Below are 25216 nucleotides of genomic sequence, written 5' to 3'. Positions count from 1 at the left end.
TCCACTTTCAGTATTCACACTGTGGATACTAATGAGTGATTGTAAGGAACAAATTCACATTACCAGTTTTGTTTTTATGAGATCTGAGGATGGGGAAAAAAGTTGGCTCCTAAAGGAAAGATGAAAACAGACCTAGGGAAGTCTAAAGGTACAAAAAGGCAACTCACCTTTGCTCCTCTGGGCGGTTTGGGCTGACCAACAGCCAACGTCAGTCTGGAATAAAAGTTACCAAACACACGTTTCTTCAAAATGGCTCAGTCTGAGTAATGAAAAGGCAAATTTCCAAAATCATAAGGAGTTCCGTTAATCAGGCCTGGGCATAATTATTCTTCCTACTGATGGACACAATGAAGTAAACATATCATTTTCCTTATTTAAAAGTAATTCTCATAAATTGCCCTTAAATATCAGTGCTGGATGTGGTCCACCCTCCTGAATTGTGACTCTTGCAACAGATGTTCTCACTCCAAATGACACATTTCTTGGCCACCTAATTAAAGCAATTTTTAGGGGTGATTCATCTCGTTGCCAGCTTGGCCACCCTCATATCCTGTGTTAACCTATAATTTTTCTACCGTAGGAGAGGAATTCAGTCTTTAAGGTCTTAGAGCAATTATGGCAAAGAGGGGGATATTACTTCAGTGTGTTTTTCCCATTACTTCTCAAGATCTTTCGTTTTTCCATTTATACAGAGCAATTCCTTCTCAGGGACAAAAGAGATATATATTGGTAAAATGACCTTACCTAATTTAAGTGAACCAATGTAAAGCAAAATTTCGGATGTCTAAATGGCTCCATTTTCATAGTGACTAATTCACAAATTAGACCTTTTGAAAAAGGACTTTAAGAATGGTATAAACTCAATGAAGCACTAGGTAACTTTTATAAAAAATGAAATATTTAGGTAACAAAGTTCCTGAAGTTTTCCCTTTTTTAGATTTTTAGGTATCAAAAACTATCTACACCATAAATTATTTCCTCATCAGCGTACTGGTCTTACATTCAGCGACTCACCCATTCAGTTTATCAACTTAATTACTATGCATTGGAAATATCCTTTGGACACATTAATATTTCACAGCATTTATAAAATAGTAAATAATTAACAATTTAATTCCAAATATATTTACATATTAATATTGCAAACAAATCAGCCTGCTGATCCCTGCCATACTTTTGACCTGCATAATTTCCAAGTCATTAGAATATTCTTAATAAAAAATACACTTGATCCTTTAATTAGGTAAGTCAATTTTATAGGCTAATATGTCTATTTGTTAATTGCTGCTACGAATCAATGAAATGATGCTAATGATTATTTACCTCTTTTCCCTTTCCTCTACAGCTTTACAAGAGGTGAGTAAAATTACTTTTAGAATTTGTTTTTTTATACTGGGTATGTTTTTGGCCGCATTTATGCCTTCTCTGGGCAAGGAAGAGAAGGTTACAGTGGTGTGGAACAATTTGGATTTCCAAGAAAATCCTCAAGAGTTACGGTAGTCAAACTTTGCTGGCTGCCTAGAAAGTACCCACCCCAATTTCCAAAATGGGCGGTGCTATTGAATGAGACCACCCTTACAAGAATGCTCATAAGAAACAGAATAAATAATCCAGTGGAAGTTTGGGTTTTAAGCATCCACTACCACGAAGCAGGAGACTTCACAGAGCTAGAGTATCTTGTTACTCCCTTGGAATCATTTGCAAGAGTATTAGGAACAAATTCTTAGCTCATGAATTGAATTTGAGGCATAATTAGAGATAAGTATGCATTTTGGTTCTGAACATGTTATTTAATTTGTGGGTAAAATTTAAAATCATACTTTGACATTTTGGAATAATGGTATGCATGATGTATGTACTCCGTAGATCTATTTGTACACTATACAGAAATGGGAGCCATTTAAAAAAATACACAATTTTTCTCATAATTATTTCTGATTCTTTTCTAGGAAACTGCAAGAAAGGTAAGAGTCTAATACTTTTCCGTAATATCTGAAATGATCAGAAATATCTTCTAATTTAACTAAATTTATAGTAAACTACAGAAGGAAAATACTTTGTCAAGATTTTGCTCACATGGATATGCATTAAGTAAACCATAAAATAAAGCAGCTTTGATTTTTAAGATAACCGAGTTTCATTATCTTCCAGAATTACCTCTAATTATATTATACAAACTGGTGATTTACATACTAAAGAAAAAAAGACTTAATTCTGGAGATGGAAGGAGTATTATGTTAATTATAGGTAGTAAATGAACGTTTATTTTAAAGGCCTTTTTAAATATACTGTTAACAGTGTAACAAAAGGGTAACTTTACCCACAGAAATCATATTTCTAAAAATAGTAGTTATATATTGGCCTAATGACTGGAGACTGCAGCCTCTAGTCTCCCAGGTTGAAAACATTACATGTAATTATAATAAAAACAATGTATATTTTCTATTGTATTATGCCATTTTTACAGCTACTTTCTAATAATACAGTGTTTAGATCAGTCTTACCAACTAATTATTGTCAAGACTGCTTTCTCGTTCACTGGAAATCGCTTAGACAGTTATTATTCTGCTGTTTGTATCTTCCTCACAGGGCCCAGCTGGAGATAGAGGACCACGTGGAGAAAGGGTGCGTGATTTTTGAACTGTTAAAAAGCTTTGGACCATATTTGAATAACTACTGGTTAGACGGTTCATAGGATTATTATGTATTGAGATAGTTGCACCAACTTTTAAGCAGATAATGCCCTGCAGAAGAGGAGAATGAGAATTATCATATATAATCACTATTTTTCTAGTTCAAGATTATCTTTTTAGAAAGCCAAGATGTTAAAACCAGCCATGTTCTTTGCATTGGTTTGTCTTCGTTTTCAGTAGACTTGTCCAACTTACACATATCATTATGCATAAGTAGGTAGATGGACATGCATCTATCTACCCCCACAGTCCTCTCTTTGCACGTTTTGTTTGCTTTTCAAGCAAGATCTCTTACAAAGCCCAGGAATAGTAGTAAAACAGCCGTCAACAACATGCTTCTGCCTAAATTCGTAAATGTGCAAGTTAGGTTTGCGATTTATTCATGGTATTCTTAGATCTCTCTGCTCTGCTAATTTGGCATGTACAGCTACGTTATAGGACACTTTTGCCAATATATAAATACCTATATCTAATATCTATTGGGAAGCGCAGTCTAAAATGTATTCTACTCCCAACAGTCTAGTAGAGGTCGCATTATGTCAGTAAATTACTGTAACGACATGAATAGTGTTAACGGTAGGAAGTCTGCAGGATTTTCTACCTTGTGATAAAGTGACTTTATTATCCTATCAATTAATCTACCATTCATACATAGTATACCAAAACAGTTGAGTAAGTTCATCAGTCTGAAACTGACAATCAATATACAGAGAACACCACTGTGTACTGATCTCCATGTGAAATTTATAGAATTATAAATGGTAGCTATAATTTCTATCTTTATTTGAATCCTGGAGCTCCATTTTGAATTAATATTCAAAGGCTGAGCTATCCCTCTTCCAGCGGAACTAGTCTGCCCGGTGTCGTCTTTGTGTATCAGTCACTAAACCTCCTTCTAAGAAAGACCCATGTCATAAGTGAAGTTCAATCGATGACAAATATGGCATATTAAATTTCCTTACCCCTTGCACATTGAAAGGTCTGAACCACTGATCTTATCACATATATTCGGTCTCCTTTTATATGTATAGGTTTCTATGGGGGTCTGTCTAACCATGACCGAATTTGCTTTTTACAAAACAGGGTCCACCAGGCCCACCAGGCAGAGATGGTGACGATGGTATCCCAGGCCCTCCTGGTCCACCTGGACCTCCTGGCCCCCCTGGTCTTGGCGGGGTAAGGCATCTTAAGTACTGCTAACTTTTAGCTCATTTCAGTGTCTTCTACCTCTATTGAAAGAAGGCTCATTGTGGAGCTTATTTTTAACAGTTAAGGGAGAATCTGCTATTTGGATATTAGTACATTTTATTTCATTTCTTTGGTTTCTTCATTCAAGATTTTGCTTTGCCTGGTTTCTTTGTGAGCCCTTGTCAGTTACAGAACTGGTCTTTGTGTTCACTGAAGGTAGCTGCAGCCCTCACGACTATTATTTAATTTGGGGATTTAATATCTTTCATCAGTAGGGCACAAATAAGAGGTGTTGCATTATTAAAGAGTTTGATTAGATTGAATTATAAGTGAAATCCCTGGTCTTCAGCAATTTCACAAACATCCTACTCTTTTTATTCTCCTTGGCTTGAAGTCTGCTGAACCAACATTCAAAGTAGTTTTAGGTTTAATTTGCTTGAAACTAATTTGAGAAAAGTACATTTCCCTTTTTCATTAATATCTTCTTTTAGCTTTATGTCTTTAACAATGGTATGAGTGCCAAATGGCCTCACTGCAGGAAGGAAAACATATTTGCTTAATTGGTTAGCACTATGAATCAGGAGCCTGATTCTAATATCCAACTGTATGCCAGTAAAATAAGACCTTTCTCCCCCAGAAGATCTTATTATGATTGCTTATCTACTGAGTGCATTAAAAAGCACCTCCTTTAATAGATCTACTACTATAAGAGAGATCTTTAACAGTAAAGTTATTACTGTGAACTATTTTTTAAAAGTTTAATCTTCCAAGGGGCATTTTAATTTAATTTTCCTCCAAACTTGAAAACTCTTTATATCCTTTTTTGAAACTCCAGCAAGAAAAAGGCCTCTCAGTCACTTTTGTGTAGTTCTGGAGGAGCAGGACAACAGGTGGAAATGCAAAGGTGACCTCTCGTTCTCTGCTCAATTTCTCAGAAGTCTCCAAGGACTTAAAGTTTAGAAAGCTCCCCTTTCTCAGTGTAGAACTAAAGGGTGCAAGAGGGGAGAGGTGACTGGCAGAGCGGAAAGGGTTTGAAAAAATGAGTTGAGGAAGCTTCCCACTTCAAACCAGGTGGGGACTCCATTTTTTAATTTTTTAATTTTTTTTTTTAAGATTTTTATTTATTTCACAGAAAGAGAGATCACAAGTAGGCAGAGAGTAGGAGGAAGCATTCTCCCCACTGAGCAGAGAGCCGATGCGGGGCTCGATCCCAGGACCCTGGGATCATGACCTGGGCCGAAGGTAGAGGCTTTAACCCACTGAGCCACCCAGACAACCCTGCTCCATTTTAAACTTACATTCTTTCCTGACTTTTTAGGAAGTTAGCTCAATATGGAATTATAAACTAATAAGTTTATAAAAATATCACTCCCTTTTTTAAATAACAACATAAAAATCTGTACAAGTAAGATGAGAAAATGAACTACAGAGCTGGTAATTTTTATATAATGTGTTTTTCCCTCTCTAGAACTTTGCGGCTCAGTATGATCCTGGAAAAGGAGTTGGCCTTGGCCCTGGACCAATGGTATGCTTCCCTCTTTTTAATCTCAGCTAAAAAAATTACTGAATAGAGAATTTGTTTCTTTGTAAAAAATTTCACATTGCCATTTCCTTAACTACCCTAGGTTAACACTCAATACTTAGATCAGATAAAGGCAACAAGTCCTTTTGTACTCAGATCTACAAGACTCTAGATCTGGGGGTTGAATTTTCTCTACAAACATGTGTCCAGTGTGTAACTAATCTCTGGACATAGTAACTATAACTTAGATAAATCAATTTAATTTGAAACAGTGATCACTCTGATTAATAATTTTTTTATATCCTTTAACATTGCTCAGAATTTTAAGCAACCTGTAGAGATGCAGAGCTATTAAGTTCTATAAACTTGATGAAAAGGAATAGCAAGTTCTAGTCCAGCCAATTTTTTTAAAAAATATATTGATTTCTTTCTTTATATATATATTTGAGTGGGTAACGGAAGAGCAGAAGGAGAGAGACAAGCAGATTCTGTGCTGAGTATGGAGCCCAATGCGGGGCTCAGTCCCAGGACTTGAGGTCTTGACCTGAACCGAAACCAAGAGTCGGATGCTTAACCGACTGAACCAGCCAGATGCCCCCGCCCATTTGTCCTATACGAGAGACATAAACTTTTCTAGGGCCATTGAAGTGGTTAATGACAAAACTGGGACTTGTCTTCAGGCAGGATATCTGATAATCAATGACATCGTGTTTCACGTATCTAGTACTTGAATAAAACATCAATTTATTCAGCAACTATTTATCAGAGGCCTTCAGTGAGCTCTTCAGAATAGCACCTGTACTAGGGCGTTGGGATGTAGCCATGAATATGGCAGAATCTCACCCTCCCTCAAGGAGTTAACAGTACTGGAAATGTTTCTTTTAATACCTTTTGATTAATACCTTTTTAGTCTATTATAAATCCATACAGAAGAGAATAAGAGTGTAATTTAGCATTCATATCACTCAGCACAAATAGTCAGCAACATATCCTATAATTTGAGTAATAGCTAGAAAAGCTCCCTGCATGATTACGATGATGATGGTGTATCTTTAACAAGCGACCAATAAGCATTAATAAGATGTGTTAGAAAAAAAATAATATGAGCATGCACAATATATACTAGTATGTATAAAATAAAGGCAAAAATGGCTGGAACTAAAAATATTCAGTTAATTAAACACTGCAATGTAACATTAACATGGTCTATAAAGTATAAATTTCACCTGGACAGTGCATTCAGTGCTCTGTCTTCAAAAGAAGATGTCGGCTGGACCTAATGGTCCACAGTAAGCTAATCCACTGTAAGGGCAAGATAATATTTTGTGTAAATTAAAACTCTCACTTGAGAAGTAATGTGCCTTTAATTGATGATTTCCAATTTCCTGATTTTTCTGGTAATTTTCAAACATCCATATCTAAAATGAAGAAGTAGAGATTTTCTTTGGCTTTGTTTGTATTGGGTATTTGAAATTAGCCATTTCAGCTAATGCTGAACATTAGTCAGCTTTAAAGCAGTACCTATGTCTCAGGAAGAAGCTAAAGGGGAAAAAAAAATAAAACGCTAATAAAATAGCCTACATAAGCCCAGAAAATTAATATGGATTTCAGATTCCCCTGACTTTGGAACATTTTCTGGGGGGCACAAAACAGAGTGTTTTACTTTTAAATATCAGTGAAATATAATTTAAGCTTGCACCATCCCCACACAGTCACAGATATATGTAATCAACAGATATGTGGTTCACAAATAAGAAAGATAGGCAGCAATAAAGTATTAAAATAATTTTCCATGTTGGAAAATCAATAACTCTAAAACCCCACAGGGTTCTTCTCTGAATTAATGAGTAATCATCGTCCGTCTCACAGCCTCCACAAAATAAACTACCTTTTATGTAAATGAAATTGTTGCAAATACGCGGAAAAATGAATAAATATAATTAAAAATTCATGGTGTCAAAGAAAATTATTTTTAATGTATACCTAAAAAATTATTTTGATTGAAAAGTGACAGTTTCTTTTAATGTGGAAGCAATTTCTAAAACCAAACAAATAATTCTTGTAATTAAGATGAGCTGCTTTTTAATAAAATCCATATTATTTCACTCTAGGCATTAACACCGTGGGGCAGACTTGCCTGCAGAGTCCCCATGGTTGATGTGTCATGAACAAATTACCCTAGACTTGCCTATGCAATATTTTCAGCATGAAGGAGCTGGCCCCTACAAGAGATCTTGCACAGACCTGCTTACTGCAAAGGGGAGTCAAGAATGTGGATTTAACTCACAAACTAGTAACACTGTCTCGCTCTACTTGCCTGTGACAGAAGGAAAAACAAAAGGAAGGAGCATCTGCTGTGGGTGTGGGCCACATTTTCAGTAATAACATTAGAACCTTCTAGGAGGATATTTCAATAATGTTTCATTTTTCCTACACCCCTCACTACCTCAGCTTTGGTCTGACATTTTCATCAGTCCCCAGCAGCCCTAAAAGGAGCTACAAGGTTACATAACAAACCTCCCTCTAATCATTAAGAAGGACTGTTGATCCTTTTCAATTGATGCCCCTTGCGGCAAGAAAAATATCAATTTCTTCGCTAAATATGACAGGGGGAGATGACCTATGATCGAGGCCCTCCGAATGGAAATGCTTCACCCACGGCCCAGAAGGCAGTTGTATATTCCATACTGTGCACACGGCTCCAATTCATTGCTTTAGAACAATCTCGATCAGCCCAGTTGTCTGCAAATTTAAGGAACCTGTGTCCACCCACCCAATTGGGTTCTGCTGATTTGGGTAGGAGAAAAGGCAGAAGCAAAGACAGAGAAATAGTAGAGGAAATGTTGGTCTCTAAGAGTCTCCCTGGCAGAAACAAAAACTGAAATAAAACCAGGACAATCCTGTTTGTCTATCACAAAACGTCGGTGGCACTACTATGCCAGTGCTCTCCAACTCAAACCAAAGCCTCCATAACTTCTCAGTGCTAAGACTTGTCCTCTTTCTAGGGCTTGATGGGACCTCGAGGGCCACCTGGTGCATCTGGCGCTCCTGTGAGTAACCCACAGCTGGTAACCTTTCTTATGGAAAAAGCCAGAATTAAAGAGATGTGTGGAGTATGACGTACTGGTTTCTTTTAGGGCCCCCAAGGTTTCCAAGGACCTGCTGGTGAGCCCGGTGAACCTGGTCAAACTGTGAGTACATTTTCGCCCGTTGTGGTAGATTATGTTTCTTCAAGATGTTTATTATTACAACGTCAACGAAATGATTGGTCTCCTGTTTTCTTCAGGGTCCTGCGGGTGCTCGAGGTCCACCTGGGCCTCCTGGCAAGGCTGGGGAGGATGTGAGTATATTCACTCATAAGCATTTCCAAAATGCCATTTAAACACTCCCTCCTCGACAAGACTTTCTGGATTCAAATGAAGTATTCTGCCAAAAGCTGGATATGCCCGACATAACTCACCCCATGTGGAAGATGTTATTTTAATGAAATCTTTGTTTGTATTTTGGGAAATTCATTGTCCACTAAGTATGTATTCGGACCCACATCTTTGTAGAATGCCTTTTCCCCTCATCTTTAAAACCAAGATGTTCCAACTTTGATCTGACGGCTTAGCAAGAAAAGGCTGACCCTACGATGCTTTCATGTTTTAGGGTCACCCTGGAAAACCTGGACGACCTGGTGAGAGAGGAGTTGTTGGACCACAGGTAAGCTTTTTATCCGGGGGTCTCCAGCCCAGACGTCAGAGGTGTCTTACGTGCCAGGTGGATGGTAAAACCGGTATCCATCTAAACGGTCACCTAGATGTTGGATTGCTTGTACCACTCACTGAAAGCATCTGACCAAGCAGGGAGCCCAGTCACGAATGCATACAGTGTTTGTTAGTGCGAGGGATGTCGTTTTAATGACGGCAAGCTTGCCCTAAGCTAAAACCCTGTTTTGTTCAAACAGCCTAGCGTTACTCGAGTGAGAGCAAGTGGATGCGCTTAAAATCTCCTAGTCTTGAACCTAGTCCAAGTTTGAACTTCAATGGGAAGAAATACTTTGGAGGGAAGAAATCATTGTTTTCTAATTTAGAACGAAAACATGACTTGTCCTCTTCTGTGTTTGCTTTTAAGGGTGCTCGTGGTTTCCCTGGGACCCCTGGACTTCCTGGCTTCAAGGGCATTCGGGTGAGCACATTCTTTACCCAGAGAGTACATGCTTTTAGGAACAGCCTCAACTATATTTAAACTCCTGGGTGACACATACTTGCTTCCAAATTCCTGGAATTCGCCAGAGAAAAGAGAGTTAGAGAAGAGTTCAGATGGCTGAAAAGTATGGTGGGATGCACTTTTCTCAGTGTGCTCCCAGCTTCCAAGAAATGAGGATCCCTACAGAGAAAATTGTCTAAAAGGCGTACGACTTGAAGAGGTACTTAAAACCATCTGAAAATGGTAAAAATTATTTAAGAGGGAGAGGCTGTGAGAGAGCATCTAATTCTGTTTCCTTCCCATCCAAGTGCAGAGAGGAAGCTTATCTGGGGCAGTGGAGCAAGTCTGACCCTTGCAGCTGCCTGGCCTGGCTGGCTGGACCCTCCCTTGCACAGAAGGGGTCATCCCTGGGGGAGGGCAGGATTTGACCAAGCACTGTGAGGGAATGGCATTTTAATAATAGGGGATTTGCATTTCAGGGACACAATGGTCTGGATGGATTGAAGGGACAGCCCGGCGCTCCAGGTGTGAAGGTAAATACTAAGCCAGAACATGGTTGTTGTGGTTGTTTTAAATTGACTTAAATTCCCCATGACCATCAGAAGGAATATTTTTAGTGAAGACTACTCGTATTCCAAAGAATATCTTATTTCCTCTTCAGTACTTCAGAGCCTCAGTGGTGAGGCTATGGGATTCTGTGACAAAAGTCCAATTATTAATACCATTTCTTTAATTCAATAGCTGTTAAACAGTTGAGATAAAAATAATGTCAATAGTTTCTTCCTTCATTTCCTATCCTCCAATTTCAGCTGATCTCTGTAGCCAAAATAAAAGTAAATAAACATATAATCAGATACTGGAACGCTATGTTATTTTAAACTGTAAATTCTCCTTTGCCATGCACTAATTAGATAGGTACATTCATGTCACAATACACTTTTCAACCTCTTTCCTGTGATTTATCTGTGCACACTCAAAAAATTTTTAATTAGGTAATTAAAGTCTCAGAAGTGTGTTATCTCTTGGCTAGGCTCTTCTCTGACAGCGTTTTCAACTATAAAATGTTCTCTCTCCTATTAAGGAGATAATGTGATATTAAAGTGAATACCAACGTAATTACAAATTAATGAGTAACGAATACTAGCGGGACTAGAAATGAACATGAATATGGAGAATCTGTTCTAACTTTCCAGCTGCCACACAAATGGATAAGGTCAAACTCATTCTCCCTAGAGCCTAATGTGATAGCTCAGCCTACTAGTCCCAGCATCATAAAATGTTAGCATCGAAAGGAGCTCATTTTGCACATGAGGGAAACTGAGGCACAGAGAGAATGAGTGACTTGTCCAGAGTCACACATCTAGCAGTTAGGAGGACAGAGGCTAGAAGTTCTGACTCTCAAAGAACAACTTTGTGCTTATTCCCAAAGAATACACTTGACATAGAAGCCTAGAAATGAATGGTTCCGAAAGGGTCTGTGAAATCTGTTTCTTCCAGACCGTAATCAGATTCCTTAGTAGCAAAGTTCCTTCACATGTGCCATTTTATTAAATGACTGCTCCCCCTCCCCTGCCGGTACCATGGTTTTTACTCAAGATAAGAATATGGGTTGGGAATAAATAAGACAGCTTTGAAAAATATTACAAAGCTTTAAATTTCCATGCATAATTTACAAAAATGAAAATACTGTGTGTTAAGAATAACTTTAAAGAGGGTAAATACGGTTCTTTTGAAAGCAATTTATTCTCTGCCATCTCTTTTTATGATATCATTCCTGATACATAAGCATAGTCAAAATGATACCCAAAATCTAAGGGGAAATATTAGAGCTGGGTTACATAATCCTCAAATGACCACATCTCCCTAGTACTCTGGTATCTGCTATTATCTATATTAAAAATGCATATTTTAGAAATTTAAAATTTTATGGACTGGCGTAATTGAGAAAGTCTATCCGTGTAAGAAATGTTACAAAATATATAAATGGTTCAAATTAAAATAATAGGGTAGGGGTGCCTGGGTGGCTCAGTGGGTTAAGCCTCTGCCTTTGGCTCAGGTCATGATCTCAGGGTCCTGGGATTGAGCCCTGCATCGGGCTCTCTGCTTAGCAGGGAGCCTGCTTCCCCCTCTCTCTCTGCCTGCCTCTCTGCCTACTTGTGATCTCTGTCAAATAAATTAAAAATTTAAAAAATAATAATAAAAAAATAGGGTAAATATGACCCAATCAGGAAAAAAACAAAACAAAAAACAAACCAAACTGATACCCTGAAATGAACAAAACCTCAATCCTTCTTTTCCACATAGGGTGAACCCGGTGCCCCTGGTGAAAATGGAACACCAGGTCAAACAGTAAGTATCGATGACTTGATTGTAAATCTAAATGTATATCCTCTGTGCAAGCTGGAACTTCTTTCATGTTTTTGCTAATTACCATTTCCCTCGGCATTGTACTCTTTGATATGTTTCTAATAACCTTCTGCATACTTAATTGAAATCCATTACCTTTTAGTTGGAATTAGAACAAGACCTATTTATTTCTAGTGGATTCTTGCGCATGTTGGAAATTGGACAAAGCAAATGATGCCTGTGACATTTTTTAAATTAGCATTGTGGATTTCATTGAAAATATTTCTGCTTCTAGGGAGCCCGTGGGCTTCCTGGTGAGAGAGGACGTGTCGGTGCCCCTGGTCCAGCTGTGAGTACTTCCGTTTTTGTCCCTTATCCTTTTAAAAATTGTTCTAATAACGGCCACTGAACTTTCCTCTGACTTTGTCTTCCTTATTTTCTTCATAGGGTGCCCGTGGAAGTGATGGAAGTGTGGGTCCTGTGGGTCCTGCTGTAAGTTTTGACACTGAAGAATTTGGGAAGGGTTGAGAATTTGGGATGGAAAATACCTTTATTAATTTGTAAAAATAATACCATTTTAGACACCTTACCAAATGTTCTATGTGGTTTCTCAAAGGTTCTATTTATAAGTACTATGGTCTCCAGGGCTCTTCATTGCTTCATAAAGTAAAATCTACCTCCCCTTGGAGACCTTGAATGTATCCCCTTTGGTATTAATGGCAACAGACTGTCCATTTTCTCTTTGCCAGTATTAAATAAGATCAAGCCACTCTAAGCCACTTTAATTTTCTGGTCTTGTTGTGTTGTTAACTTGCTGGGAAGCAGTTTCTTACCATATTCTACTTCGGTTTCAGGGTCCTATTGGGTCTGCTGGCCCTCCAGGCTTCCCTGGTGCTCCTGGCCCCAAGGTAAAAACACTGCCAACCATTGTCATTACCTTGATCCATTTCTTACTGTGATGTGAAAGACAGGCCCTATATTTGCAGATAGGAAGTTACACCACAGAGAGCTTAATTAGCGCCCCTTTCAGAATGGATGTAGAATGACCCATTTTCTCACTTAAAGCTTGATGTGGATCATGTCTCTGTACTTGAGCTCAGGAACATAGATACAGAAGCCAACAAAGAACTTTATTTTATGGGACCTCTCTGGGATATACTCCCAAACTAGTGAGGACTGACTAGCTGAGAACCAGAGTGTCTATCACAGAGAGACAGAGGTAGGTGAAGATGGTAGGTAACCAAGATGGCAGAACAAGGCCAGGAAAATAGGAACCCCAGTCCAAATCTATGGTACCAAATGAGATGAGGGAAATGATTGCAGTTCTGAAGAAAGTTTGTGGAACTTGGGGGCTTAAAAATGGAGATACGCTGTTTAATTATCTGCAGACCAATGCCTTGGTGTCATTATTCCCTCTTTTAGGGTGAACTTGGACCAGTTGGTAACCCTGGTCCTGCTGGTCCCGCGGGTCCCCGTGGTGAAGTGGGTCTTCCAGGTGTCTCCGGCCCCGTTGGACCTCCCGTAAGTAGCCACCATCATCAGCCTCATGGAGTGGAAGCAGGTGAAAGGAGTGAAGGTGGCGTCAAAGAACAGAAACACTCCCATTGACTGATGACCTCCTCTTCTCTTCTTCCTCACAGGGCAACCCTGGAGCCAATGGCCTGACTGGTGCTAAAGGAGCTGCTGTGAGTATCTGGCCACCCTGGGCCACTCTGCTTTTAGGCACACTTGGACAAATGCCCCCTGGTCTGCCCAGCGCCTCAGGACCCACCACGCCACATTGTCTCCACAGGGCCTGCCCGGTGTTGCTGGCGCTCCCGGTCTCCCTGGACCCCGTGGAATTCCCGGCCCTGTTGGCGCTGCTGGTGCTACTGGAGCCAGGGGCCTAGTGGTAAGTGGTCATGGCTGCAGCTCCCACCATCTTGAAAGGCCGACTCAGCTGTCATTTTGTCACCATCTCAACTTGTTGCGGTCTTTACATTTTTGTTTTTTTCTTTCCTGAGCATTTTTAGTGTGTATTACATGTCTAGTATGCCTGTTTAGTGTGCCTGTACATGTCTGGTCCATCTATGTGTCTGTGTGTCTCTCTCTCCCACATACACCCCTCCTGCTATCCTGGAACACTCCCCAGAGGTCAGTGAGGTAGATTTCTATATTGCTCTTGTCTGTTCAGTGAAGCCAGTCCCCTTTCAGCTATTTGAATGTGAACCTGGACACACATTTCTCTTTATCTTGATCCATAAATATTCCAAGATGTTTGTCTGTGAGAGAGCTGTTACACCTGTTTTTCCTTTGACCGCCATTTTGTATTGAACCCTAGGGTGAGCCTGGTCCAGCTGGTTCCAAAGGAGAGAGTGGCAACAAGGGTGAACCTGTAAGTAGTTCTATGATCGAATTTTATGGATTTATTACTTGTTTGATCTAAAAAGTCCTACTTTTACTTTAAAAAAAATGATTACTTTTTCTCTGGCTAGATATGACATAAAAATGATTTTTCCTATTCTCTCCTCTTTTGCTTTTCTCATGAAACAGGGTTCTGCTGGGCCCCAAGGTCCCCCTGGTCCCAGTGGTGAAGAAGGAAAGAGAGGCCCCAATGGTGAAGCTGGATCCGCTGGCCCCTCTGGACCCCCTGGGCTGAGAGTAGGTTCCAGATGCTCTTGACACCCTGACATACCAGAGGGATCTGAGGACACCCTTTCATTGGGAATTGGTCAGAACCACTGAGTGCATTTTCTAGACAAGGGGAGCATCTGCTTTCCATCTCCTTTATTAAATCAGTGACTCTCAGTTTGGTCTGGAAACAATGCTGACCTACTTTTGTAGAATGCCTCCTCTACGCATTCCTTTGAGGTTTGGGTGAAGTTTTCTGGCTTGGTTTTTTTGTTTGTATCTCTCCCTTCAGGGCATCAAGATTTCTTGCATGCAAGCCATGTCTCAGTAAACGCTGCCCTATGGGATTCAGGGGTTTTTCCCAATCCTTCCTGTTTAACGTACTTTCTTACAGGGAAGTCCTGGTTCCCGTGGTCTTCCTGGAGCTGATGGCAGAGCTGGTGTCATGGTAAGCTGTCCATTACTCACTCCCGGGGAAGGAATCCGATGCTTCTTTTGGTGGGGCTGTCATTCGATTTAGCATCCTCCCCTCTCCCTTCTGTTGAATAGGGTCCTCCCGGCCCTCGTGGTGCAACCGGCCCTGCTGGTGTCCGAGGTCCCAATGGAGATTCTGGTCGCCCTGGAGAGCCTGGCCTCATGGGACCCCGAGTAAGTTTCAGATTGATTTGGAGCAAGTCATACCTGGCACTGTTTCCTTTTTGAAAGGAATGATTAATATTAGAAGACAAAAAAAAAAAAAAAAAGAATCATCCAAAGTAAATCTGTTAGTAGATTTGCTGATGGTTGCCTTTTTAATTTAACTTTATCAAAGCCCAGAGATATTTTTACGAATTTGGTTAGTTCATCAATTTCTTATTTATTACTTGATCCAATGGTTGTGAGGTTTTTTGAAGAATAGATTTATTTTAATATACCCAAATTAGGTTGGTTCTCCTATCAGCATGAATCTTTTATCTCAATTTGTGAGTTTTATATAAGGTGTCCATGAAACGTATTAGGACTATACATTATCAGTGTATTAGATTCATAAGTGAAATCATTTTTCCAGCAATCACAAAATGCTTTAATGTATTCAGCATCACACTAGCCATGGGGAAATGACCTTTAGATTCGTAGACACTCTAATCCATAGCAATAGAGTGATTTTTTTTTTTGCCTCCATTATCTCTTATGGATGAATATCATCTGTAATTGTACCATAAACAAGTAATAAAGACACCAAATATAGCAATAAAAAAATCCACTTTGAAAATTGCTTGCTGAAAGTATTTGTTTTTCTACTATGGGGTAAAGAACATGATACACTTTGCCTGTATAGTATGTTGCTTCCCAGTTTCTTGAGATCTCCATAAATGAATCTGTTGCACTAAACTCCAATGAAAGGAAAGGTATAAAAAAAAGGAGAGAGAGAAGAAAGATTCAGAGCTCTTTTCATACCTCCCAGCTAGTGGCTAATACCCCTAATGGTTTACCCTAGGCAACAAACGAAAAGTCGGGGGTGGGGTGAGGGGAAGCGCTTTTGTGAGCTTTTCATAAATTGGAGCCTCGAGTATGTAAGTTGAAGTGCCGACATGAAAGCATCCTCATTTACTTTATAGGGTTTTCCTGGTGCCCCTGGAAATATTGGCCCAGCTGGTAAAGAAGGTCCCATGGTAAGAACTGCTCATTTTCCATTATATTTTCAAGGACACTTCTTGCACTCTTATCAAGTCTATTCTGCGGCTTATTTATACATGAACACACTGAAAATAAATATCAGCCACATACATCATCTGGGAACGCAAAGTAATAGATTGTAATTATGGAGTCCAGATGAACGCCGGACGGGAAGGAGGGAAGGGAAAGAAAAAAACATGGCAGGGAAAATTGAAGAGGGTGACGAGGGTCTGGAAAGGGAGGGGAAGGAGGGAACTGGGTACATCTGAGATTGACTTGGCTGTGTGTGTACTGACATCCTATTTAGAAAAGGAAAATGGATTCATAATTCATTGACACTTTATACCAGGAAGCTCTGTGTGTTCCAAGGATGATTCTGTTTCTTCCTACGGGAGCATCCCCGGCTTGAGGTCTGGAGACTCCAGTCGATGCTGAGTGAACTTTAAATAAACTCTGCTTTCAGGGCCTCCCTGGTATTGATGGCAGGCCGGGACCGATCGGCCCAGCTGGAGCAAGAGGAGAGCCTGGCAACATCGGATTCCCTGGACCCAAAGGCCCCACCGTAAGCACACCACACCCTCTTTCCTCCGCACGTTCACCAAATCCTGGGTTCCCGGCTGCCGTCAGTCCACTCCAACTCAAGGGCGGGACATCCCTTTCAGCACAAGAACACTGCAAGCCCCTTAGCGCAGTGGCAGCCGCTCTCCAGGCTACCACTGCACACCTGATGGGGATCCACCTCCAGAGCTTGCGCTCCTGCGGACGTAGGTGCGCCTCATTGCACTTGGAGTTGCGAGATGGTGGGACGTGCCCTAGCGGACAGAATTCAAAGACTAGGACCTTAAGAAAAGCAAAGCAAGCAAGAAATTGACCTTTCAGAATTGTCGTGGTGAAATTGACATTGTGTCCTTTTTTTTAAATGTTTATTCTAGGGTGATCCTGGCAAACCCGGTGAGAAAGGTCACGCTGGCCTTGCTGGTGCACGGGTAGGTGCTGACTTTGCATATCTGCCCACACGTAGCTTTCCCTCTGGAAACACCTGTCCTCTGAGGCCTTCTGATAGAATTCTGTCCTTGTCTTTGCAAAATGGCATCCCCAAGACCCTTTTATAGTCCCAGAATATCTTTTTTCTTTTTCGACCACACTTATAAGGCAGTGGAGCGCCAACAAATCAGAATGTATAGTAGGTAAAAATTATTTATAGGCGCATTTAATTTTTATTTAATCTATGATTAAAAAGCTATGCAGATGCTAGTAGCATTCTCTGGCCTTCATAAAGTGCCCTCCATCCGTGGACTTCCCACAAGCCATACCAAAAGTTGGCATTTGGGCAGGGGACCCACAGTGAGTCATGCTAAGATGGGACGTGTTGAGAAAGTAATGCATGAGGTTTCGAGTCTTCTTAAACTCACAGGTAATGCTGTACCTCTCTGTGACCTGTTGTAGGGGGCTCCAGGTCCTGATGGAAACAATGGTGCTCAGGGGCCTCCTGGGCCACAAGTGAGTATTTCTCCCATTCTCGTCCTTTGCTGCCCCAAACGAAGCTTGTCCTCCCAAATGACCGTCTCCTTTTTCCTGTGCAAAAGTTGTCTGGGCAGACAGCAATGGTGGCGTACATCTCTACTTAGGCCCTCTTTACTATTACTTTCAGGGTGTCCAAGGTGGAAAAGGTGAACAAGGTCCTGCTGGTCCTCCAGGCTTCCAGGTAAGTCAACAGAGACAAACAGAATATTGCCTTTGCTCATACTAGCTGGTTGTAAATCCCCAGAGCACTCCCCCGCGCCCCCCACCCCCAGCACAGAGCACGATTTCAGAACTGAAGTAAGGAAGGGTCCACCTTTTCAAGGCAAACTTTTGTGTAACTCCTTAATAACCTGGAATAGTTCGTGATCGTGTCGATATCAGATAGCGTCCAGGAAAAAAAAACAATTATTCGCAAATCCTCTGAATAGAGGCACAAGATTGAGATTTGTGGTCTTTTTCATCTAGGGTCTGCCTGGCCCCGCAGGTACAGCTGGCGAAGTTGGCAAACCAGGAGAAAGGGTGAGTAGAACAAGGGATAGCAGGCTCACGGAAATTTGGGACTTCTCCCCCCACCCCCACCCCAGGGAACCTAGGACTGCGCTGCAATTATAATATGCAAAAAGAAACTTCGTATTTCATATGTTAATGATAGTGTTCTACTTACATTGGTACTTTGGAGAGAATAAACCCAGTTACTTGCACTGTATTGGAATAACAACTCCTTTGTTTTAAAGACTGAATGAAACACTGCATTATGAAAGGAAAATATATCAATGAATATTCCGCTTAATAGCCTTACTTTTTGTCTTGTTCTTGGTAATGTTAACATGCAAATTATTTCCTTTCCCATAGTGAAAAAGTAAATGCACTGCTTTTCCACCAAACTAGACCCTGAAAAATTGCATTTAATGTTTTTCTTGGCATTCAGACATGACACTTCTAGCCACAATCAGGGCAGGAGTTCTGAGTCATTTTCTCTGGTAATTGTGATGAATGTGCCTCAATTCAGTTACATTCTGTGGCCTGGTCTCCTTTGTCAACAGTGGGGCACATTAAGGAGACAGCTGGTCAGTAATAAAGGAGATACACTTGGGTATACGATTAACTAGGTAATGTGCAGAATATGATCATTTCTATTAAGAAAGCAGTCTGTTATATAACTAAAAATAGGCAATGTCTGATATTGTTCATCATTATTTATCATATTATAAAATGAGATAAATTGTTTTAAAGTAATAAGCTAAGTAATGGAAACTTAAATTTTCTGATACCAGGTTCTTGCATAGAAATATCCTTGATATCAGTGGAATTCTCACTTTTTGTATCTGTCCGTATACGACTGAAAATTCTCTTGTTCCTAATAGCGCTGTACGTTTACACACTCAGGGAGCTAGAGCCTAGCTGGCTTTGTTTAGCTATTTCAAAAGCTATCTAAATATCTTAATCTTAAGTGGATTTCAAGAACATAGATACATTTCATGATTTATTTCTATATCATATTCTGCCTAGGGTCTCCCTGGTGAATTTGGTCTCCCTGGTCCTGCTGGCCCAAGAGTAAGTATTATTTAATTTACTTTCATAAACTTCAGTCAAGGTATTTTTAAAATAAGTAGTGCTTTCTCTTAAAAGCTACTGATCTTGCAACAAGTTCCTGACACTCTTCTGTACTCAAACATAATCTGTAGAGAACATTTGATTTCTAAATTGAAAGTAGACTTTTTAATTTAATTACTCCTATTTTGCAGCCCCAAATCACACAGTTCTAAGAAACATAAATGAGCTAATATATGTATTCTATTCAGTAATTTATATAGACAAGTTATATTTATGAAAGTGGCTCAAACTGAGCCAAGGAAAAGTAATATCTTACTAAGATTTTAAGTCACTTTAGCAATGTGCAAAAGTCTAATGCAATGTTCAAAGTCTAAAGCAGAAATCATGAATCAGCTCTTATTTTAAAAAAATAGATTTAATTTGTGTGTGGTCATTAGAATAACTGGAATGATGAGTCTGCCCCAACCATAATTATAACAAGGGCCTTTGAAACAGTTGCAATGTGGACTACATACATGTTAAATATTCTGGCCCGTGGAGTACCCTGTCATGGTGAGGCTGACATGCAATTGGGACAAATGTAGATTGACAGGTAGAGAGATTGATATACACATGCAGACACACATACACATGTATATCCTCTTAAATATTTTAACTGTTACACTGCTAATGCATAAGATTACAAAAGGGAGGGTGGGTATGAGTATATCTAATCCTATCTACACCTAGCATTGCTCTTCTAAAATGACACAGTCTTTCCCTATGACTACCATGCATAACTGGCATTTATTTTTACCTATGGATCTATTACAAAAAAACAAAACCAAAAAACAAACAAACAAACAAACAAAAAACGAGTTCCAAGTTTGAATATTCTAGAAGAAAAACATTTAGGAGTTGTAGCCCCCGAACATTAAAGCTGAATGAAACTTTAGAGATTATCTCATCCCCTCCATTCATTTTTTTTTATTTATTTTTTATTTTCAGCATAACAGTATTCATTATTTTTGCACCACACCCAGTGCTCCATGCAATCTGTGCCCTCTCCAATACCCACCACCTGGTACCCCGACCTCCCACCCCCTCCCCCGCCCCTTCACAACCCTCAGATCCATTCATTTTGCTAGTAGAGAAATTAAGGAAAAGTAGTTATAATTTTATAATGGCAGAAACAGGATTCAATGGCTTAAAAAGTAAGAACTCTGATGTGTAAAATGGAATCTCTGAAAGCGATGAAGAGTGCAACAGTTTAATTTCTCTCTCTCTCTCTCTTTCTCTCTTTCTCTCTCGCAGGGGGAGCGTGGGCCCCCTGGAGAAAGTGGTGCTGCTGGTCCTTCTGGTCCTATTGGAAGCCGAGGTCCTTCTGGACCTCCTGGGCCCGATGGAAATAAGGTAAAACTTTCTGTTCTCTATTGCTGCTTTGGCCCAGTATGCTCTAGAGTAACGAGATCATTTACAACAGGAAATGAATTGTTTTTCAGGTTTTTTTTTTTTCTAGTTTCCTACTCCGTAATGATTTCCATCTCAGTAAATGACAATCTGATTCCAGTGGACCTGAATTAGTGTAGAGGAAGGGAAGTCCCAGTCTTCTACAGCCATGAATGAGTTAGTATGGTTCTTACTCTCACATCATTGTGCTCCTAACACTTGGATTTTAATCTAGAAACATCGCAAACAATTGGACCCTATTTTTTTTATTTTTTAAAGATTTTATTTATTTATTTGAGAGAGAGAGACAGTGAGAGAGAGCATGAGCGAGGAGAAGGTCAGAGGGAGAAGCAGACTCCCCATGGAGCTGGGAGCCCGATGTGGGATTCGATCCTGCGATTCCGGGATTATGACCTGAGCCGAAGGCAGCCCTCCAACCAACTGAGCCACCCAGGCATCCCTGGACCCTATTTTTAAGAACAAAGTTTCACCTTCTCCTACTTCAGAGAGAAAAATTTCCAGAGGTGGTCTAAGTTTTCATGAGGAGAGGTAAAAATTGGACAATACGTTCATCTCCCAGACAGAAGCCTGACAAGCTGGGTTTCAAACCGGAATCTGGTTTGCATTTTAAAATAGGTGGAATGACACGTTTCTAAAAAATGGATTACTTTGACCACAATAAAGAGAAGGCAATTCCTGTGACTCCTGATGGAGTGACACCTATGGGGGGGGGGGGGCAAAGATTATTAAAAAAGCTATTTGGAGAGGTGGAAGGATATTAGAAAAAAAGCTAAGAGGGAGAGAGGAAACGGGAAAGAAAACCTGGTTCAGAGGACAGTACTCTCGGTTTTCTCTTAGAAGTTAGTCAATAGGTCTGAAGTACATGGAATTGTAGGGTCTTTATATAAAGTGGGAGCTTGTACTCCCCGCTCTTAAGGAGATTCAAATGTAAACATCTCCCCAGCTGACGAGGTTTCTCTCCATATCGCCTGCGTGGGCTGAGCGACGTATCCTTGAGAAAGGTTTGTGGGCCAACATTTTTCACTCTGCGCGTCCTATTGTCCGGGCCTCCTCTTTTCCGTGGCTGCCTGCCTGCCTGAAGAGGACCGGGAGCAGGTTACAGAAAGCTCACGGCCACCCACTCCCACTTCTCTTCAGCCACCCCGTCATTAATAGCGTCTCCCGCGGTTACAGCCTCCCTGCTTTTCAATGGCCCTCCTTTGTGTCTCTAAGCAGGCAAGAATGCGACCTATTAAATGTTGAAATTGGAATCCTTCAAGAGTTCGAGTTTCATTTTCTTTTCTTGCCGCTGACATAATTGATTTCACGTGTGTTTGATTCCAGGGCGAGCCTGGTGTGCTGGGTGCTCCGGGCACGGCGGGTCCGTCTGGTCCTGGCGGGCTCCCAGGAGAGAGGGGCGCTGCCGGCGTCCCCGGAGGCAAGGGAGAAAAGGTACCCTCTCTCTGTTGCACCTTAACTCGTGCTGTTGAGGAACTCGAGCCAAGCAGGCCGCCCAGGGCTGCCTGGTTTTTTGTTGGTTTTTTTTTTTAAACAGTTCCTGGGAGGTGGTCTGCTAGAGTTTTGAGACCTCTCTCTACACATTTCCCTCTGCCACCTAGCACCTACGCATTTCTAAACTCACTAATCTGGCAAAATTCCTTGCTACCATGGAATTTCACGCAAACAGATGGTGTTGAGTAATACATGAGGCTCATTTTAATGCCACTAACAATAATGCCTCATCCTGCCCTAATTAATGGGAAGACGCTATATTGAACAGCTGTCAGCCGTGCTGCTGCATTAGTTACGCCGTAAGAGCGATCGGGCACCGAGGCCCATTGTGATGTCGCCTTAGAATTCTGTCCACGTGAATGTGTACCTTGCTTGATTATGCTGCAGGGGAGAGTATGGAAATTAGAAAAGAATATATTTCACGATAATCTGGAGAGGGCCCTGAATTATTTTTCCCTTACGTTTTTTTTTTCCCCCTCATTCAACAACCTAAAGAAGGGTAGGGTCTCAAGACGTGACTAAATGTTACAGGACTAGAGGTGTGTGGGATTTTCTGTAAAAGCACTGCGGATTCGTTTTGATCCAAAAATTGGGCCAGAAAACCAAAAGTTGCTCTTGCTTTATACTTTCAGGGTGAAACTGGTCTCAGAGGTGAAGTTGGTAACCCAGGCCGAGATGGTGCCCGTGTGAGTAGTGTTGTTGTTTGTACTCAGACTGGTGTTGTGTTTCCACTTCATTCAGTTTGAGTTGAGCAGCTTTCCAAGCCAGAACTTACAAAAGGAGGATCCGGGTTTAGTGAGAATCTTCCTTTCCTTCCTGGGTCTATGTACAGTAGGATCATTTAACATATTCCAAAAGAAAGACTGAACAGAACTTATCCCTTTGAAAAGCATAACCTGAATAACTTTCTACCTTCCTCAGTGTTAACTCTACTGAGTACAAACTATACACCAGAAGCTCTAGGTTTAATAGAACGTTAAGTGATTATTATAGGACTTTGGAAAAAGACCAGTAACACCTGCATTTTAAGAAGCCAGAACCTCACCCAAGGTGCCGTTTATTCAAATATGTGTCCTAAGAATTTATCCCTCCAAGAGCAGCCCCCGTGATTAGCTGTTAATGCCATGGAGAGGCCAAAGATCATGCCATGAAGGGATAATAACCCTCCCTGGAGAGTTGGCAACGTGGCTCTTCCAGGCCACTGGCTGTGGTTCTTCACCTCACTCCCTCAGAGCTGACACCTCCCTCTGGCACACTGAAAGTCGTCCTTTCTCTGAATCCCCTAGCCCTGGTGGTTTCAAACAAGGCTGCTCATTGGCTGCTCTCCAGGAAGCCTGACAAGAGCAGCGAGTTCAGATCTCTCCAGTTCCTAACGTGCCCTTGACTTCCACATTCCTGTCACCTTGATCACTGGGGTGCTTTCCTCCCGAGAGCTGCTTCTAATGGTTTTGATAATTAGAACTGAAGTGCATCAAAAGCTTTCTCCATGTCCATCCCGAGTGTGCAGTGACAGCATTCGGTCACAGTCTGAGCACAGCGAGGGGAAATGGCAAGGGTCACCTTTGATGGCCTAGGGGTGTAATTAATAAGATATGTTTCTTTTCGGTGCTAGGGTGCTCCTGGTGCTGTAGGTGCCCCTGGTCCCGCGGGAGCCACTGGTGACCGGGTAAGCATGCATTCTCATGGAGTCACGGCTCTGGGAGCCACTAGCAGCTTCGGCAGGTTTGCTGCCTGCCCCCGCCCTAGAGAGCCCCCGCAACTCATTTTTAAGGCTTGGTATAGAGCCTACTTATTTAAAAACCTATCTGTTGTGATGGGGCCGCAGGAAACAAATGCTGTGTGTTTAAAGTTCTCTTTCCCTTCCTCTACATGTGCCAGCTATCTGATCTATACTTTAATCCCTATCATTTGTTTTAAAGACTTTCCCCATTGCCCATTAACAATATCCTAATGTGCTGAGCCTCCTCAAAGCCTTCAATTGTAAAAAATCAATAAAATACATAGTGTGCCCATTTCACATCGAACGGTCCACTTAAAATAGACCTTATTTATTGTACTGCACAGATTGCAGCAAATAGATCAGCTCTGTGTCCATCTAAAAATTAAAATGTCCTCCTCCTCATATTGTGGGCACTGATTTATAGTGTTTTTGCAAGTGTATGACCAATACCACTTCCCCCCAAAATGAATACAATATGAAGCACAGTAAGAATCCATTTTATTTTACTCCCTGAGATGCGCATTGGTTTTCTCTTCGGACACAACTGCAAGTTCTGCTCTCCACCACCGGTCCCTCTCCTTACTGCCTCTGGGAGCACGGATGTGACAAACTCCTCTTTGGTCCCATTATAGGGTGAAGCCGGTCCTGCTGGTCCTGCTGGTCCTGCTGGTCCCCGAGGCAGCCCTGTAAGTGGAAACCTGGGTCATCCGGGACACTCATAACTTTTCGACCTTAATGAACCCAAGACTGCTGCGCCATTCTTAATCTCCCTTCCCCCCACCCAGGGTGAACGCGGTGAGGTCGGTCCCGCTGGCCCCAATGGATTTGCCGGTCCTGCTGTGAGTATGCTAGGATGCAACTTAATCTGAAAACCTCCTCAAGCTGGCGAGTAGAGTGAGCCGGGACGCCTGGACACAACTCTTCCTCTCTCACAGGGTGCTGCTGGTCAACCTGGAGCTAAAGGAGAGCGAGGAACCAAAGGGCCCAAGGGTGAAAACGGTCCTGTCGGTCCCACAGGCCCTGTCGGATCCGCTGGCCCCTCTGTAAGTTGAGTTCACTGTAGTCGACATGGCCTGTGTCATTACCCGTGAACTCTTACAATTCAGCATAGGTCAGTCAAGTCCCTGCTGTGTACCAGGGACATACTGGATAGAAGATGATTTAAAAAATAAGAACCAAAGTTGGCATTCCACTTTATACTTTGTGAAGTTCCATAAACATCATCTCCTCTTACTTCTTTAGTATAACCCATGAGGGTGGTCGAACTGAAGC

The 25216-nt window shown here is 41.2% G+C and overlaps 1 protein-coding gene and 1 long non-coding RNA gene across 2 annotated transcripts in view; one reads left to right on the top strand and one right to left on the bottom strand.

Annotated features, from left to right (window-relative positions):
* Window positions 1–24886, bottom strand: LOC116569254. Its single transcript, XR_004276933.1, has 3 exons — window positions 24528–24886; window positions 18395–18477; window positions 1–259 (listed from the first exon to the last, which is right to left on the bottom strand). It is a non-coding gene; the product is annotated as an uncharacterized LOC116569254 (long non-coding RNA).
* Window positions 1–25216, top strand: part of COL1A2 (collagen type I alpha 2 chain) — a 35912-nt gene that overhangs the window by 1605 nt on the left and 9091 nt on the right. The window contains exons 2-37 of the mRNA XM_032305376.1: window positions 1346–1356; window positions 1950–1964; window positions 2590–2625; window positions 3777–3869; window positions 5350–5406; window positions 8409–8453; window positions 8541–8594; window positions 8690–8743; window positions 9055–9108; window positions 9520–9573; window positions 10074–10127; window positions 11899–11943; window positions 12236–12289; window positions 12388–12432; window positions 12795–12848; window positions 13363–13461; window positions 13581–13625; window positions 13733–13831; window positions 14261–14314; window positions 14473–14580; window positions 14945–14998; window positions 15100–15198; window positions 16149–16202; window positions 16670–16768; window positions 17139–17192; window positions 17653–17706; window positions 17858–17911; window positions 18196–18249; window positions 19240–19284; window positions 20578–20676; window positions 22057–22164; window positions 22857–22910; window positions 23837–23890; window positions 24577–24630; window positions 24730–24783; window positions 24880–24987. Coding sequence (XP_032161267.1) covers window positions 1346–1356; window positions 1950–1964; window positions 2590–2625; window positions 3777–3869; window positions 5350–5406; window positions 8409–8453; window positions 8541–8594; window positions 8690–8743; window positions 9055–9108; window positions 9520–9573; window positions 10074–10127; window positions 11899–11943; window positions 12236–12289; window positions 12388–12432; window positions 12795–12848; window positions 13363–13461; window positions 13581–13625; window positions 13733–13831; window positions 14261–14314; window positions 14473–14580; window positions 14945–14998; window positions 15100–15198; window positions 16149–16202; window positions 16670–16768; window positions 17139–17192; window positions 17653–17706; window positions 17858–17911; window positions 18196–18249; window positions 19240–19284; window positions 20578–20676; window positions 22057–22164; window positions 22857–22910; window positions 23837–23890; window positions 24577–24630; window positions 24730–24783; window positions 24880–24987 — 2228 coding nt within the window. The remainder of the gene's footprint in view (window positions 1–1345; window positions 1357–1949; window positions 1965–2589; window positions 2626–3776; window positions 3870–5349; window positions 5407–8408; window positions 8454–8540; window positions 8595–8689; window positions 8744–9054; window positions 9109–9519; window positions 9574–10073; window positions 10128–11898; window positions 11944–12235; window positions 12290–12387; window positions 12433–12794; window positions 12849–13362; window positions 13462–13580; window positions 13626–13732; window positions 13832–14260; window positions 14315–14472; window positions 14581–14944; window positions 14999–15099; window positions 15199–16148; window positions 16203–16669; window positions 16769–17138; window positions 17193–17652; window positions 17707–17857; window positions 17912–18195; window positions 18250–19239; window positions 19285–20577; window positions 20677–22056; window positions 22165–22856; window positions 22911–23836; window positions 23891–24576; window positions 24631–24729; window positions 24784–24879; window positions 24988–25216) is intronic.

This window comes from Mustela erminea, chromosome 11, assembly GCF_009829155.1.
Source record: "Mustela erminea isolate mMusErm1 chromosome 11, mMusErm1.Pri, whole genome shotgun sequence".
Taxonomy (NCBI): Eukaryota; Metazoa; Chordata; class Mammalia; order Carnivora; family Mustelidae; genus Mustela; species Mustela erminea.
The sequence above is the reverse complement of the archived record's forward strand: the minus strand, read 5'-3'. Positions and strand labels throughout refer to the sequence as shown.